At 42.7% G+C, this 13,682-nt stretch overlaps 2 protein-coding genes across 5 annotated transcripts in view; one reads left to right on the top strand and one right to left on the bottom strand.

Annotated features, from left to right (window-relative positions):
- Window positions 1–3,311, bottom strand: part of POLR3A (RNA polymerase III subunit A) — a 51,980-nt gene extending 48,669 nt beyond the window's left edge. Inside the window, exons 1-3 of the mRNA XM_054572495.1 lie at window positions 3,132–3,311; window positions 471–606; window positions 58–195 (exon numbers count right to left, since the gene is read on the bottom strand). Of these exons, the coding sequence (XP_054428470.1) occupies window positions 58–195; window positions 471–606; window positions 3,132–3,175 (318 nt within the window). The 5' untranslated portion in view covers window positions 3,176–3,311. The remainder of the gene's footprint in view (window positions 1–57; window positions 196–470; window positions 607–3,131) is intronic.
- Window positions 3,312–5,536: 2,225 nt separating this feature from the next.
- RPS24 (ribosomal protein S24) lies at window positions 5,537–11,832 on the top strand. Of its 4 annotated transcripts, XM_054572493.1 has the most exons (7): window positions 5,537–5,669; window positions 7,156–7,221; window positions 7,527–7,736; window positions 8,770–8,880; window positions 9,510–9,527; window positions 11,333–11,353; window positions 11,730–11,832. In XM_054572493.1, the coding sequence occupies exons 1-5, from the start codon at window positions 5,667–5,669 to the stop codon at window positions 9,513–9,515; spliced, it is 396 nt and encodes a 131-aa protein (XP_054428468.1). In that variant the 5' UTR covers window positions 5,537–5,666; the 3' UTR covers window positions 9,516–9,527; window positions 11,333–11,353; window positions 11,730–11,832. The 4 variants fall into 4 exon arrangements, with proteins under 4 accessions (XP_054428468.1, XP_054428469.1, XP_054428467.1 ...); XM_054572494.1 differs by lacking the exon at window positions 9,510–9,527; XM_054572492.1 differs by lacking the exons at window positions 9,510–9,527; window positions 11,333–11,353.
- Window positions 11,833–13,682: the final 1,850 nt, after the last annotated feature.

Here is a 13,682-nt window from a genome sequence, read left to right as displayed (position 1 = left end):
GTCCCTAATTGATAATTCCCAAGTTCATGCCGGGGATATGAACACATAAACGCTTACCTGTAAGATGCCTATAACTGCTCTGAAGTACCCCACATGAAAACATGGCAGTTCCAAGTCAATGTATCCGTAGTGGCCCAGACAGTCAGCCAAGTTTTTACCACACGTTTCACATGGGCGGTCCTTCTCACTCGTACCCTTTGGATAAAAGCACACCCAATAATCAATGAAGACTACTGGACAGCAAAGTGGGAACCAGTACGAACAGGTGGCAAGGTGACTCAGCATCAGAATCACCTGGGAAGTTAAAGTGTACTCCCATACAACTGACTGAATGCTGCAGTTGGAGTCTCAGATGTGCAGGGGAATAAGGTGGATGGAAAGAAGTCCTTGTTTCTACCAGTCTGGTAAGTGACCAGTTTTATCAGCAAGTCAAAACAACACATGGAACTGGGAAGTGGCACGGGTCTTACCATCCTGTGGTCAAGCACCCCATACAGCAAGGGGGCATGGTTGTTGTCCTGGCTGTACAGGTTCTTACTCACAACCTGGATGTGCGCCTGCTGGCGCATCTCCTCAGGTGACTTCATTCCAAAACAGATGTGGCTTCTGGAATGAAAAGAAACAGAGGACCAATTACATCGAGACCACTTACCCAAAATGGCCATTACATATGTGACCCACCATAACCAACCATATCCTTCCAACTCTTTACGGGCTCTGCTCCCCCATTGTTGTATATTCAAACCTCTCCCATTTTTCCTTGGGAAGCACCCCTTCATCCTGCTGGAATCGTTCCCACTCTATTAAATGAGATGACGCTCACCAAGGTCACCGCGTCCACCTGCTTGTTGCTAAATCTAATAAGAACATTTTCACTTTACTTAGCTGTAGCATTAGCAGTCAATGCCTTCCTCTCCCCTCATCTTGAAAATACTGGCTTCTTAAGGCTTTGGTGACACCATGTAATCTGAGTTTTCCTCCCTTCTCTGGCTGTTGCTTTTGTGATATCTCCTTCTACTGCCATTCCTTAAATGCTGGCATCTCTCCCTACCTAGGGTTATAATCCTCATTCTCTTTTCATTCTACGTATTTCTCCTGAGTAATCATGTCACTTGATCACATGTTGATGTCTAATTATCTGTAGGCCAGCTACTACTTTTACGCAGCTGGAGACCATATAGACACCTCTTCTGGGCAGCTACATTTGCATATACTATAGGCGCCTTAAACTTGAACATCTAAAACAGGACCCAATACTTTCTCTCCCAAATCTGTTGCTTCATTCATTTCCCCCCCAAACTGTGGATTTACAATGTGCCAGGCACCATCCTCAGGGACTGAAAATACAGATAAGAGAAGGTTCCTGACAACCTTGGAGCTCGCAGTTCAGGGTGGGCAAGATACATCATAAACTGATACACAAAAGTGAATAAATACAGAGAATTAAAATGATGGGAACGGTTAAAGAGAGTGTGAGGAGTCTACGTTATGTTGTGTGGTCAGGAAGCCTCTCTATAAAATTGACTTTTAAGCTGAATTTTGAATAAGAAGGAACCAGCAATAAGATGATACACTGGTTGAGACTTTGAAATAAGAGTGTAAATATGGCAAGGGCCCTAGGACTGGAGCGAGCTTGGTATTTTCAAGGAACCAAATGAAAGCTGTATACTACAGCACACAAAAGCGAACTGTACAAGATTAAGTCAGTGAGGTGAGTAGGGGCCAGGTCCTGTAGGGCTTGCAAGCAATGGTAGAGAATTTAAATGTTAGTGTAACGGAAACCGGTGGAAGATTCTAAACCGCAGTGTCAGGGATGTAATTTGCACCATAACAGTCTCTTGCGTTGCTTTGTGAGAACAGATTATATATAGAAAGGGTTGGGGAGGGTGTGAGAGGCCAGAGTAGCTTTGGAGAGACAGCCTGGTAAGGCACACGTTCCCCATTCTAGTTAATGGCAACCATTCACACAGCTGCCCAAGCAAGAAACTCTGTGTGTCAATCTCATTTCTCCCTTACCTCACTACCAATTTTATACCCTAAATCTCTTTTGAATCCACTTCTCTCCAATGACTCTCCTACTCCAGGGCAGGCCATCATCACCTGCTGCCTGGATCCCTGCAGTGGCTTCCGAGGTCTCCCTTTTATTCTGTCCCTCTTTAATGAAGACATCTTAAAAAAAAAGGAAATAACTTATCAAGCCACTCCCCTGCCTAATTAAAACTCTTGAAAGGTCCCCTACTGTTTGCAAGATGACTCCTGAACGCATCTTAAAATCTCCTGCTTCCTTATCATCACCCACGCTTTCTCCCCCCAGTACACTTAGTGAAGAAGGCTGTATAGTCTGTTTTCTTCGGCCTGAACCCCTTTCCCACTCGGTGCTCTCAGAACCCTCTATGCCTATTCCTGTCCTTGCACTTGTCATAACCAAGGTGGCTTGTCTACTTTCTCTTCTCCAACTAGACTAGGCAGTAAGGTCCTCACTCGTGTCCTGTGCCTAAGGTCTACCACTGGGTGTAGCATACAGTACCTTCCTCAGTAAAATAGGTACTGCCAGAACGAGTGATTTTCATTTTTCTACAAGACTCTAAGGAGAGCGGTGGCCTAATAAATAAGCTTTGAGGGAGAAGGCCCAGAATAGTAAAGTCACTTCTGAGACTGCTATCCATCGCCGGTGGTACAGTTCTCTACTTGACAAGTCTATCCTTTCGATCAGCAATACTGCCTCCCAATCATGTGCTCTATAGCAAAACCAGGATTAGGTAGTCCCTGCCCTAGAATGCTCCGCACGCTGCAGCGGCGAAAGATTTCTATAAAGAAAGGGATTATCGTTTAACCTCGTGAGAACTCGAGCTTCGGCCCATGGTGAACCCACTATCTAGGCTCACGCCACATCCTGCTCAACCCCAGGACCACCCCAGCCTGCAGTCCCCTAGATGCTGAAATGCTCTCTGCCTGACCAATATTCTTTGACCTTCTCTGGTAGTTCTGATCTATACTCACACGTTTGGCTTATTCCCGGCCCGCCCTTTCCAATTGGCCTTCACCTCAAACCCTTAGAAAACCGGGACCTCGGACCTCGGACCCCTCTCCCCTCACTACTCCGCCCTTTGGCCAGTGTTGCTCCATCTTACATTTTCTTGGCCACATCCGTCTCCCGGAACTGCTCCTTCACCATGATGACGTCTGCCTGGGCACCTCCTCGAGACCCGGGGATTTGGTTTAGAAAAACGAAGGTCCCTACACCTCCAGGGAGTGCTTCTTGACTCGTTACTGACACAAACACGGCATCCTCTCGGCCGCCGTAAAGCCCCTCACGTGGTCATTTCCGCTTCTGCTACTTCCCCGGCGCCTCTGTCAAGAGAGGCTTCGGGCACGCCGATTTTTCTAGTTCTATCTACGCTGCCATCTTGCGGTACCTCCTTGAAACTACAGAAGATTTTGTATTTTCAAAGTCCCATTTTGGCTCCACTTCTCCAGGTCATCTGACACCTGCAGAGTAACTACAACCCATTGCCTCAGGTTTTTTTAGACAACCAGAAAGTCAAAAATTGCTAAGAATGAAAAATAGTCATTATCAACATTAATCCCAACTTAATAAAGGTCTCTAATTGTCTAAGGACAGTTGGAGGCTAAAATGAATCCTTCCAAGGAACAGAGGGCACCATCTGGACCACCAACAAAAGAAGTAAACAGGGCAGAAAACACGGCCATACATGCTCTTCCAGTTCACAGAGTTATTTTGGAAAAAAAAAGTAAACCCATATTCTTGATTACAAAAACGGAAGCTGAAAATGTCAGTTCAGAATGAAAAGTGAATGACGATTAGCTCTGGAAACAAGATGAGGGGAGAACAGGAAGGGGAGATAATTTATGTATTGAAATAAATTGCTTGCTTAGACTCTGTGACAACCTGTGGAAGGTGATTCTAATGAGACTAGCAAGTAAACCACACCACATAGGACTCAGCACTACAGAACCTGAAATTTCTTTACTGTTTGTGAGAAACTCTAAACAGAACACAACAATGTGGATCAACAACCTTTGAATTTTATAAAGGCATGCTATTTAATTTTCAGACTCCATGAATTCTCACTAGTAAAAACAATAATGTCACAGACAAAAAGCAAAGCAAAACGGATTTCCCTAACCTATTTCAGCAGTTAATCACTATTGTACCTTGGCGGTAATGCTGACAATTGTATAACAACAAGACTTGATGAATGACTACAGGTTAAGAGCAAAGGTTCTTTAACTACAGTGACTCCAAGTTCTGTGATTTTGGTGAAGTTTTTTGACCTTATCGTATCTTAGCTCCTTTCCCATCTATAAAAGGGTTAAATAATAGGTACGCTATTTCTCAGAGTTTGGAAGGTCAAACGGCATAATGAAGATAATGAAGGTGAAAGTAATTATAACGTAACAGGTACATAGCAATCACTCAGTGAGTATTAACTCTTCTTATTATTCTGAACCATATTGAAAAGCTACCCTCAAAGCCTGCACCCTGGTGTCCTGGTCCACACTAACCTTTGGGAAGTTCTTTCCTAATGTTCTCTTTGAACATGAACACTCTTATTCTTTATCTTGACATGTTTCTTTCACTGTGAACAACTAAATTTTTGGATCAAACAAGGGCTTATTAAAAGCTCAATTTTTGTAAGAACTAAGATTTGCACAAAAAGATAAAAAATACTCATTTCTAGTCAGAAAAATCACCAGAGAATCTCAGAAAAATACTCATTAGCAATAAATCAAAAACAGTTTGTGCACTTGAAATAACAAAGGTTTTGAGTCAGGGTTCCTGCACTTTCTTTTCTTTCTTTTTTTTTTATTGTTGTTCAAGTACAGTTTGCAGTTTCTTTAGTTGTCAAATGAGAAGGCTGATCAATAGGGACTCCTACCAGGTGTTCCAGCTTTACCAATTTCTAAGTTGGAGGTAACTTTTTCTTTTTAATTTTTTTAACTTCATTTTTCAATTACAGTTGACATTCAATCTTTTATTTCAGGTGTACAGCATAGTGGTTAACAATGATGCAACTGTAAAGTGATCCCCCTGATAATTAAATTACGTACCTAGCACCATACATAAGTTATTACAGTGTTATTGACTCTATTCCCTATGCTGAACTTTACATCCCTGTGATTTTTTTGTAACCAAAATGTACTTCTTAATCCCTTCACCTTTTTAACCTATCCTGCCAATGTGCTCCCTTCTGGCAACCTGGACCAGTCTGTTCTCTGTGTCTGTGAGTCTCTTTCAAATCGATATTGCTGGTTTATTTTGTTCTTTAAATTCCACATATAAGTGAAATCATACAGTGTTTGTCTTTGGCTGGAGTTAAATTATAACTCGGTTTACAGAAACTTTAAGGAGTGACAAATTAGATAACGCACTGAACTGAACTCAAATACAAGTGCTTACGTAACCTAGTCAGACCCTAACTCTTCCGTCTCCGGATTGGCCAGTCCAGGATCCTGGGGCGTGGCCAAAAATGGGTGAGGCGGGGCTTTAGGAATTTTCAATCCGGCACTGCCTTGGTCCACCGCGCTGTCTGGCTACGCCCCACGCCGGCAGCGCTTGGGGTCCTTCCGTATGCGTCGATACGATTGGCCGGTGTCAAGTAGTTCTCTTTTCTTCCCTTGCTGCTTAAAGATCGGTAGCCATCATGGTGAGTCTCCCGTACCTGTGCCGTCATCCGTTGTGTATCTGAGCCATCTTTGGTCCCTCGCTTTCCCCGTCTGCGCTACTGTCCCCCGAAACCTGGTAGCTTTTCCCTGGCCTCTTCTGACGGAGGCCGGTTGCCGAGGGCTCTGGCGCCGCCGGCTTGGGTTTCCAGGCTGCGCTGCCGACCCAACGTGCCGGCCGTCAGAACTGAAGGCCTGGGGAACGTGGAAACGGCTGCTGAGTTTGTCGGCTTCGTAGAGCTTGGTGGCGGGACGGGGGGGCGGGGGGCGGTGAAAGGCATTGCTCATGCAGTCGCAATTTGGGATGGATAAGCCGTTTGCTGGGGATGGCAGGGCAGAAATGAAGAGGGTGCCGGCAGACCCCCGGCGAGTTCCAGCGGGTGCAGCCGTTGTCATGTGTAAGCCAGAATACTGTCAACTGATTGGGTCCTTTTCTTATCCCTTGGGGAAACGGATGCTCTGGAAAAAGAATCCATCATCCTTAAGTTGTGACCACCGAGGCCCGTCATTCGAAAGGTTCATCACCAGTTTTTAGGTCCACTTTACCTGCCACTTTTCCCCAGACCCTTTACATTCGTAATTAAGTACTATTGAAGTGAACAAACTATTTTGGTGTGCTTTTTTAAACAAAGCTAGCGATCAGACCTTGGCATGGGAAGCCTCTCCATCTTTTTGGTAAAATTTTCTTCTATTGTAAACATTCTTTTAGTGTAAACATGCTAAATATCAACCTGCCTTGGTAGTTATTGTGGAAAAGAGCTGTTGGGCCATTCAGAAGGGAGTCTGGCTTTATGGGCTGTAGAGTTGGTCATTCAGGAAGGGTAGTTTACATGCAGGTCAGGGCAGCGTTTTTGTCAGATTAGTGCAGGATGCTAATAAACACCGGACTGTGACTCTTTAACACTCGTATTACTCCAGAAAGGCTGTTCCTAACTGGGGGTGACTTTGCCCCAACGGGGACAAAGTCTGGAAACACTTGGGTACAACTGGAAAGTGGGTTTGCTGCTGGCATCTAGTGATTAGAGGCAACTAAACATCTTAAAACACTTAGGGCAAGTCTCGATGAAAATACCAATAGTGTTGAGGTTGACATAATGTACTCCAGGGTGAGTCCCTTTATAAAGTGAAGTAAGAGAGAGTCATACAAAGTTGTTGACTGCATTTTCTTGATACTTAGCTTGTGTGTGTGAGGTGTGCCCTCTGAGTTAGGCGCTGTAAGTGGGTTAGGGGGAGATGGGAATTTGTGCTTTTCTGTGTATTGCACTTTCCCTGCTACTAGTCCATGTAGCTCTTCAACATTTGAAATGTGGTTCCTGTGGCTGAGGAATTCCATTTTAAACATTTAATTTTTATTATCCACATGTGGTTAGTGGTTACTGATTTGGACAGTGCAGTTCTAGGACTTGGAAAATCATAGCAAGGCCAAGAAAAGGTTGAGTAGTTTTATTAACTGGTATGTTATGTTTGCAGAATGACACAGTGACTATCCGGACCAGGAAGTTCATGACCAACAGACTGCTTCAGCGGAAACAAATGGTAAAGAAGGGGCACATCAGAGTTTGCTTACTTGTTCATCACTTTGCGTGTGTGTTTTCATTCCCCCCCCCGCCTTTTTTTAAAGAGCGAGGGAGGGAGAAAAGGAAACATTGATTGGGATTGGCTTCTTTCTCACATGCACCCCAATGTGGTTCGGACCACAACCTGGCTATGTGCCGTGACCTAGAATTGAACCCACTACACAAGGCTCCAGCCAATGGAGGCACACTGGCCCAGGCAATCGTTCTTTACTTTTAAAGATGTGTTTCATTGTAATAAGTAACAAACTTCATATTTCCTTTTAGGTCATTGATGTTCTTCACCCTGGCAAGGCAACAGTACCCAAGACAGAAATTCGGGAAAAACTAGCCAAAATGTATAAGACCACACCAGATGTCATCTTTGTATTTGGATTCAGAACCCATTTTGGTGGTGGCAAGACAACTGGCTTTGGCATGATTTATGATTCCTTGGATTATGCAAAGAAAAATGAACCCAAGCACAGACTCGCAAGGGTAGGTATCCTCGTTTTGTTCAAGAGCTATTGAAGACATTTTTCAATGGCATTGCATCGGGAAGTGACAACATAAAGACCTAAAGAACTCTTAAGGGATTAAGAGAAAACGTTCTTTGATATAGGAACCCCAAGAGGTGGGGCCAGCAGCATTTGAGCTGAGTCTAGAAGAGCAGGTAAAGTAGTATTCCAGGAGATTAGAACTGGAAATAGGGACAAGTTTGGAAACGTAGGTTGCACCAAATAAAGTGAGATCCTTGTTACCAAAGGTCTTTTGGACTTAACTCCCACAGGTAGCCAGGAACCACAAAGGTTTTTTGATAATTTCCTGAGTGCCAGGCACTGAACTATAGTAAACTGCAGTAGTAGGCTGGGCAAGCTTCCAAGTTTACATTCTAGATAGTAAACTAAACTAGCAAATGGATTGTTACTTATCTCTTTAGCCGTGTTCCTCCCTGCTGTTAAATTTTTCTGTAGAAGAGCTGGGAGGGAAATCACTGGGGTGTGATGGATAGGTGCTGCACTCTAATTGGGTGGTCTGGGGTGCATTGAGGAGTTGGCATTAAAGTGGAGATCCTTCTAGAGATGATGAAGCAGTTTTACAGGCAGCAGGACCAGCAAGTATAAAAGTGGGCAGAGTGAACATGGGTAACTAGATGATAGCAGTCTGTGCAGAGTGGATAGAGCTCTTGGTATAGGCTCCTCTGTTAGCTGAGAGGAATAAATCTGGAGATGAAATGCAGGAGACCCTTGAAGAGAGGTCAAACCGCGGTGACCCTGGAAGCTGTAGGTTCAAGTCTGGCCAACAATAGCTAAGTTCCTCAAACTTAATGCAGGGAGTGTTGAGTGGGCATTTGTTCTTTGTACACTGTTCCTTAATTTAATGACCCTTTCTGTTCAAGTACTACATGTACTTGAAAACTTTCAATTTGGGGAGCTGCATTTATAGAACTCCAGGCTGGTCTGTTTCCCTACCAGATTAGTAGGTAATGTTTTGCAAGTATCCTGTATATATATATTCCTTTTTCCTTTAGCATGGCCTATATGAGAAGAAGAAGACCTCAAGAAAACAGAGAAAGGAACGCAAGAACAGAATGAAGAAAGTCAGGGGGACTGCAAAGGCCAATGTTGGTGCTGGCAAAAAGGTATAGTTCCTCAGCAAAATTGCAGAAGTGTCAACTCTAGGTCTTTATTTTATAGAAAAGGGATTTTATTGTTTTAATAATCTTTCTTAATGTTTCTTCCCTTCCACTTCTTCTGGATTACAGAAGGTAATGTATTTTGAGAAGCTACATAATGTAGTATCTTAACACCACCTCAGTAGAGTAGCTTCTCCCACAGTAGCTTCGCTACAGCTCACAGATTAGCACAATACGAGGGCCACATTGGTTCAGTGACCATGTTGGTGGGTGACTTGCAAGCCCAATCAGAAATTTTTCGTTTTACTGCTAATTGGCATAGACTTACTGCGGGAGCAGATGTAGTTTTCTGAGACTAATTTTAAAATGGACGAACGGGTTGAAGGAGGAGTCGAATCAATGTGGCCCGTGTTTCCCTGGCGTGCTGGGGAGGCAATTGAAATCTCAGTTGCTTACCTCTCCAGTTAGCCAACACGTAAATGATTTTAATGATACGCAGCTTTTTACCAGCTTTGCCTAGCTAACTGTAAACAGTTGAATTAAGTGTTGGGTTGTTAAATTAACAAATAATCAAGTGTTCTGTGAACTTTTTTTTTGCCTTTTCCCTCTCCTTTCTTGGATTTCTTGTTCATCAGAAATGAAGTGTCTGGCAGGTACTGAGATTGTGAGCACGGTGTGGGGATGCATCATCTTCACTGAGTTTGCTTTGATGCTTTGCATGTTGGCTTTTGAACGACAGTTTTATAGTATGGTTTATTACAACACTACTGCTATGTTTTAAAATAGCATTTTGTGAACAAAAGACAAAAACTTTTAATCACACTTACTTTGGAAACTCAAAAATGCATGTTAGATTGTGAAGTGACCCAGTGGACGAAGGTGGATATCCTGCTAAGTAGGCCTTTTAACTTATACTTGGGAAGCTGTGTTCCAGAAGGTTACATACTCAGGAAATGGCTTTAGTTAACACAGGGCTTGGGAAGGGTCCTCTCATCCAGTTATGAGAAGTCTTTTCTGTGGGGCCTGGAGATTGCTCCACGCTCTGCCAGCTCTGGTAATAAACTAGTCCAGGAAATACAACAAAGCCTCTGTCCTGGAATCATCCACTCAGAGCTGGCTTTTACCTTCTTTACCATTCCATTGGTTTTTACTGATACCCAGTTTTTCATCTGATGTGTTTTTTTAATTGAAAAATTTCCAGTATAATTGTATATTCACATTAAAGCTGTCGATAAACGTGTTTTCTGTAAGTGTATAATGTGGACTGAGCCTGGCTTGGGGATAGTAGGGTTTTGAAGCGGTAGTGGTCACTGACCCTGTGTGCTTGCTTAATGACTCCCTGCCAGGCCAGGCAGTAAACCTATTCTGCCTGCTCAGAATTCAGATCCCATTGAGTTCTCATTGTCATGAAGTTAATAGTAACAAACTGCCAGAGGAACTGCTTGCTGCTTAGAGCCACTCCCTATTTGTGAGGCTTTATACTTATTTACAGAAGTTGTGGAGGTTGCAGAAAAGAATCAGTCAATATTTGTCTTCTGATCTGTAGCTGAAGGATACTTAACACATTCTTTTTTTTCATTCAGCCTGAGTCTCATGTGTTAACTGTTCAGTGGTGACAGGTACAGAGAGGGGACCTGAGGGTACCTGAGCCATCACTGTTCCTACTTAAAGTTGCACTGGTGGATTTCACTAGCACTGCTCTGAAAAGTCAATTGCAAAATGAATGCATAGATGAGCTCATGTATTTTATGGCTAAGAAAAAGTCAGGCATATTAGTGTTCATTTTCAGTTTTGTTCAGATGTTGGAATTGGTATTTGCTTTTACCTTTTGGGTGCAATAGGAGTTATTTAAAATTAAGGAATAAATAATCTGACATTGAAAGAACATTTGAAGCATTTTTAATTTAGCTAAATTCTCTTTGAATACTAATTTGCACTACTTTGTTGGCTGTGAATGGTGGCTTTTAAAGTACTGAACCAAGACAAGTTTTAAAAGGTTTGTTTGATCATTAGAGCTCTCTCATTGTGGTTAAATTTGACTTTAGTCTGGAATGACTACCAAGTCTGTCGATGGTGCCAATGTGCCCAGCACAGTGTTGCCGGGCAGAGTCAGGGGGCCCAAGGCTTAGGTATGCCTGCCTCATCTAGAAGTAGACAGTGGCAGCTTGGATTGCCATTACCATTATACTGACCTGCCTTCATTTCAGACGCATCAGGCCAGCCACCTTGTTTGCATAAGAACCGTAGTAATCAGGCAAGATACTCTCAAAGTTGGGAGTAATAAAATCAATGAGTATGTCTAAGGAGTGTTCTTTATACAGTTGCAAAGAACAGAATGATCATCTTTAAGGTACCTGATTGCATGCACTTAAATGCAGATTATTTTGGAGTTTAAAAAGGGACTGATAATGAATGTTTTTTTCCCTTTCCCCTTCTCCTTTCCCTGCCACTGATTCAGTGAGCTGGAGATTGACAACAGGTATAATTGAAGCTTTTCATTTAGATCACTAGACTTGGTTTACTGACACAGTAATTTAAAAGTAGAGCACGTGAAATAGATTAGGAAGTAGATTTACAAATGCTCTCAAGAGTTGTAGCCTATTAAATACTAATAGTGACATAGTTTTGTTTTTAACATTTAGTAATATTTAACTCTTTTGTTTTATTCATAACTTGAATGCTTTATTTGTTGATGCTTACATTGTGTTATGATCATATAAACCTAACATAATTGTAGGTTACTAATATTTGTTCTGCATGGGTGCCATTAATTTTGGAGTTTAAGACTTTGAACTTTAATTTTTAAAGTTTAGTTCCTAAATTGCTAACTAATTTTTTTTTTCTTTGATTCACAGAAGGAGTAAGGATTCTTCAGTGACTTATCTGTGGTGATAATGCAGATTTTTCATGAGAGGATTAATAAACTAAGAATTTTTATGTGTCTGGTTCTTTGAAATATATTTGAAGTTTACTGGGAGTGTAATTAGTCTGCTGTTTTGGCAGACTTAGATTGCTGTCCAAGTTCACATGTTCCATTAAGCATTTACTGAAAACTTGATATGATGGAGTGGTGTTTATCCTTCCTTTTAATAACACAAAGATGTCAAGTGTAGAATATGGGTAACATGGGAGCATATAGAGCCAGTCTGGAGTGCTCATGTTAATATTTGCCATCAGTGTACTTTGTCTCTGAAAGAGACACTTAAAATTCCATTTTGGTTGTCCTAGAACCCCACTTAGTTCTTGTTACTGAAAGATTATTTGCTGGCCTCAAAAAAAATCAAACCAGTAGGTCACTTTTTCATTTATCCTGAATAGGACCTATTAGTACTGGTTTTTGTGTGTTGTAGGTTTATGTTTGGGATAAATGAGTAGTTTATTATAAGTGGGGAATTTGAAAGATGCTCTTGTGTAATGAAAATTTGGGTGTAGTGTGTGACTGCTCGTTCAGTCTGATGGCACATGATTTTTATGAAACATTGAGGTTATCTAGTGCTACTTTTTTTGCCAGATGCTGCTAATTCTCATGGCTTTTTCAGACACCAGGGTTGTGGTCCTGAACTTTGGGTTATTGGTTAGTTGTGTGGGGTTGGGAGATTTGAGGAGGGGTTGTTTTAGGGTTACTGTGTGGGTTGAGATGCCTTTCGAGAGGATAGAAAATGAGAGGGTGTGAGGGGAGAAGAGGTGTTAACGGTTCAGGGGTTTGGGTTGCCATTTTATTTTTTCCATATGATAGGCTTGCACTTTGGGTGGGTCCATTTGGAAGTCATTAGGTGCTGTTAGGAATGATGACAGTGGATCAAAATCTCCAGAGAAACCTTAGGAAGTAGTAGAGGACTTGAAAGACCTGGTTGGTTGGGTACAGTGGGGATCCAGGAAGAAAGGAAGAATCATGACAGAAGGCATATCACGTTTACAGGAGGGAATGGGGAGAAATCTTGACTGAAGATAGCTAGACTGGGGGATGGGGTGGATATAGTTGCTCCATTTGTGGTTATGCTAGATTGCATACTTGGGTTTGTGGGACCTGTGGCCTGTTGGGTTCCCTTGCTAAGAAGCCTGCTTTTTGCTCCCCTGCTAGGACCAGGAGATAGCAAATGGTTAGTAGGGAGAGTGGAGGAGTTGAGACTTTAAGCCTGTAAGCTTCAGTATTCATCCACATGACCTAATGGGCAAGGAGTAGGGGATTTGAAGTGAGTGGCATTTTTAAAGGAGCAGTGCATGGAGTACATACAGATCATCCGTGATAGCAAATGTTGCAGTAGGGGATGCAGTTTACTGTGAGAAGAATGCAGGGGCAAAACTGGAAGAGGTTGGGAGGTTATATTTGGGCTGGCCAGGTATAGGGCAGGAGGTGAAGCGGGAAGCAAGGGTGGGAGAGGTCTGGTCCCAGGAGTTGTTGGTCAAAAAGGAGCAGGTCTCATGGGAGTGATAGATCAAGGACTGATAACGAAGATAAGAGGGCACAGCTGCATGGAGACTGAATGGAGGTGAAGGTTGGCATCAGAGTCAAGATGGAACCCAGACTGGCTTGGCTCAGTGGGTTGGGAATTGTCCTACAAAACTAAAGTCGCTGCTTCAATTCCAGGTCAGAGCACATGCCTGGCTTGTGGGCCAGGTCTGCTGGGGTCATGTGAGATGAAATGGATAGATGTTTCTCCCTCCTTTCCCCTCTCTGAAAGTAAATCTTAGTCTTAAGATGTAAAGTCTTTTATTTTTAAATTGGGATGTGTCCAGGGAGGACAGTTTGTAGCCTTAGTTTCTAGAGAAAGGAATCATGATTAACTCTGGTGAGCCTGTTTTTCCAG

The sequence above is a fragment of the Pteronotus mesoamericanus genome, unplaced genomic scaffold (assembly GCF_021234165.1).
Source record: "Pteronotus mesoamericanus isolate MK-2021 breed Mesoamerican mustached bat unplaced genomic scaffold, CSHL_Meso_final contig_24, whole genome shotgun sequence".
Taxonomy (NCBI): Eukaryota; Metazoa; Chordata; class Mammalia; order Chiroptera; family Mormoopidae; genus Pteronotus; species Pteronotus mesoamericanus.
The sequence above is the reverse complement of the archived record's forward strand: the minus strand, read 5'-3'. Positions and strand labels throughout refer to the sequence as shown.

What these genes read in the sequence shown, in the direction of transcription:
- RPS24 (XM_054572491.1), top strand. An exon ending in CCAAGCACAGACTCGCAAGG is followed by an intron (nt 7,737 to 8,769) that starts GTAGGTATCCTC and finishes TTTTTCCTTTAG; the next exon opens with CATGGCCTATATGAGAAGAA. An exon ending in ATGTTGGTGCTGGCAAAAAG is followed by an intron (nt 8,881 to 9,003) that starts GTATAGTTCCTC and finishes TCTGGATTACAG; the next exon opens with AAGGTAATGTATTTTGAGAA.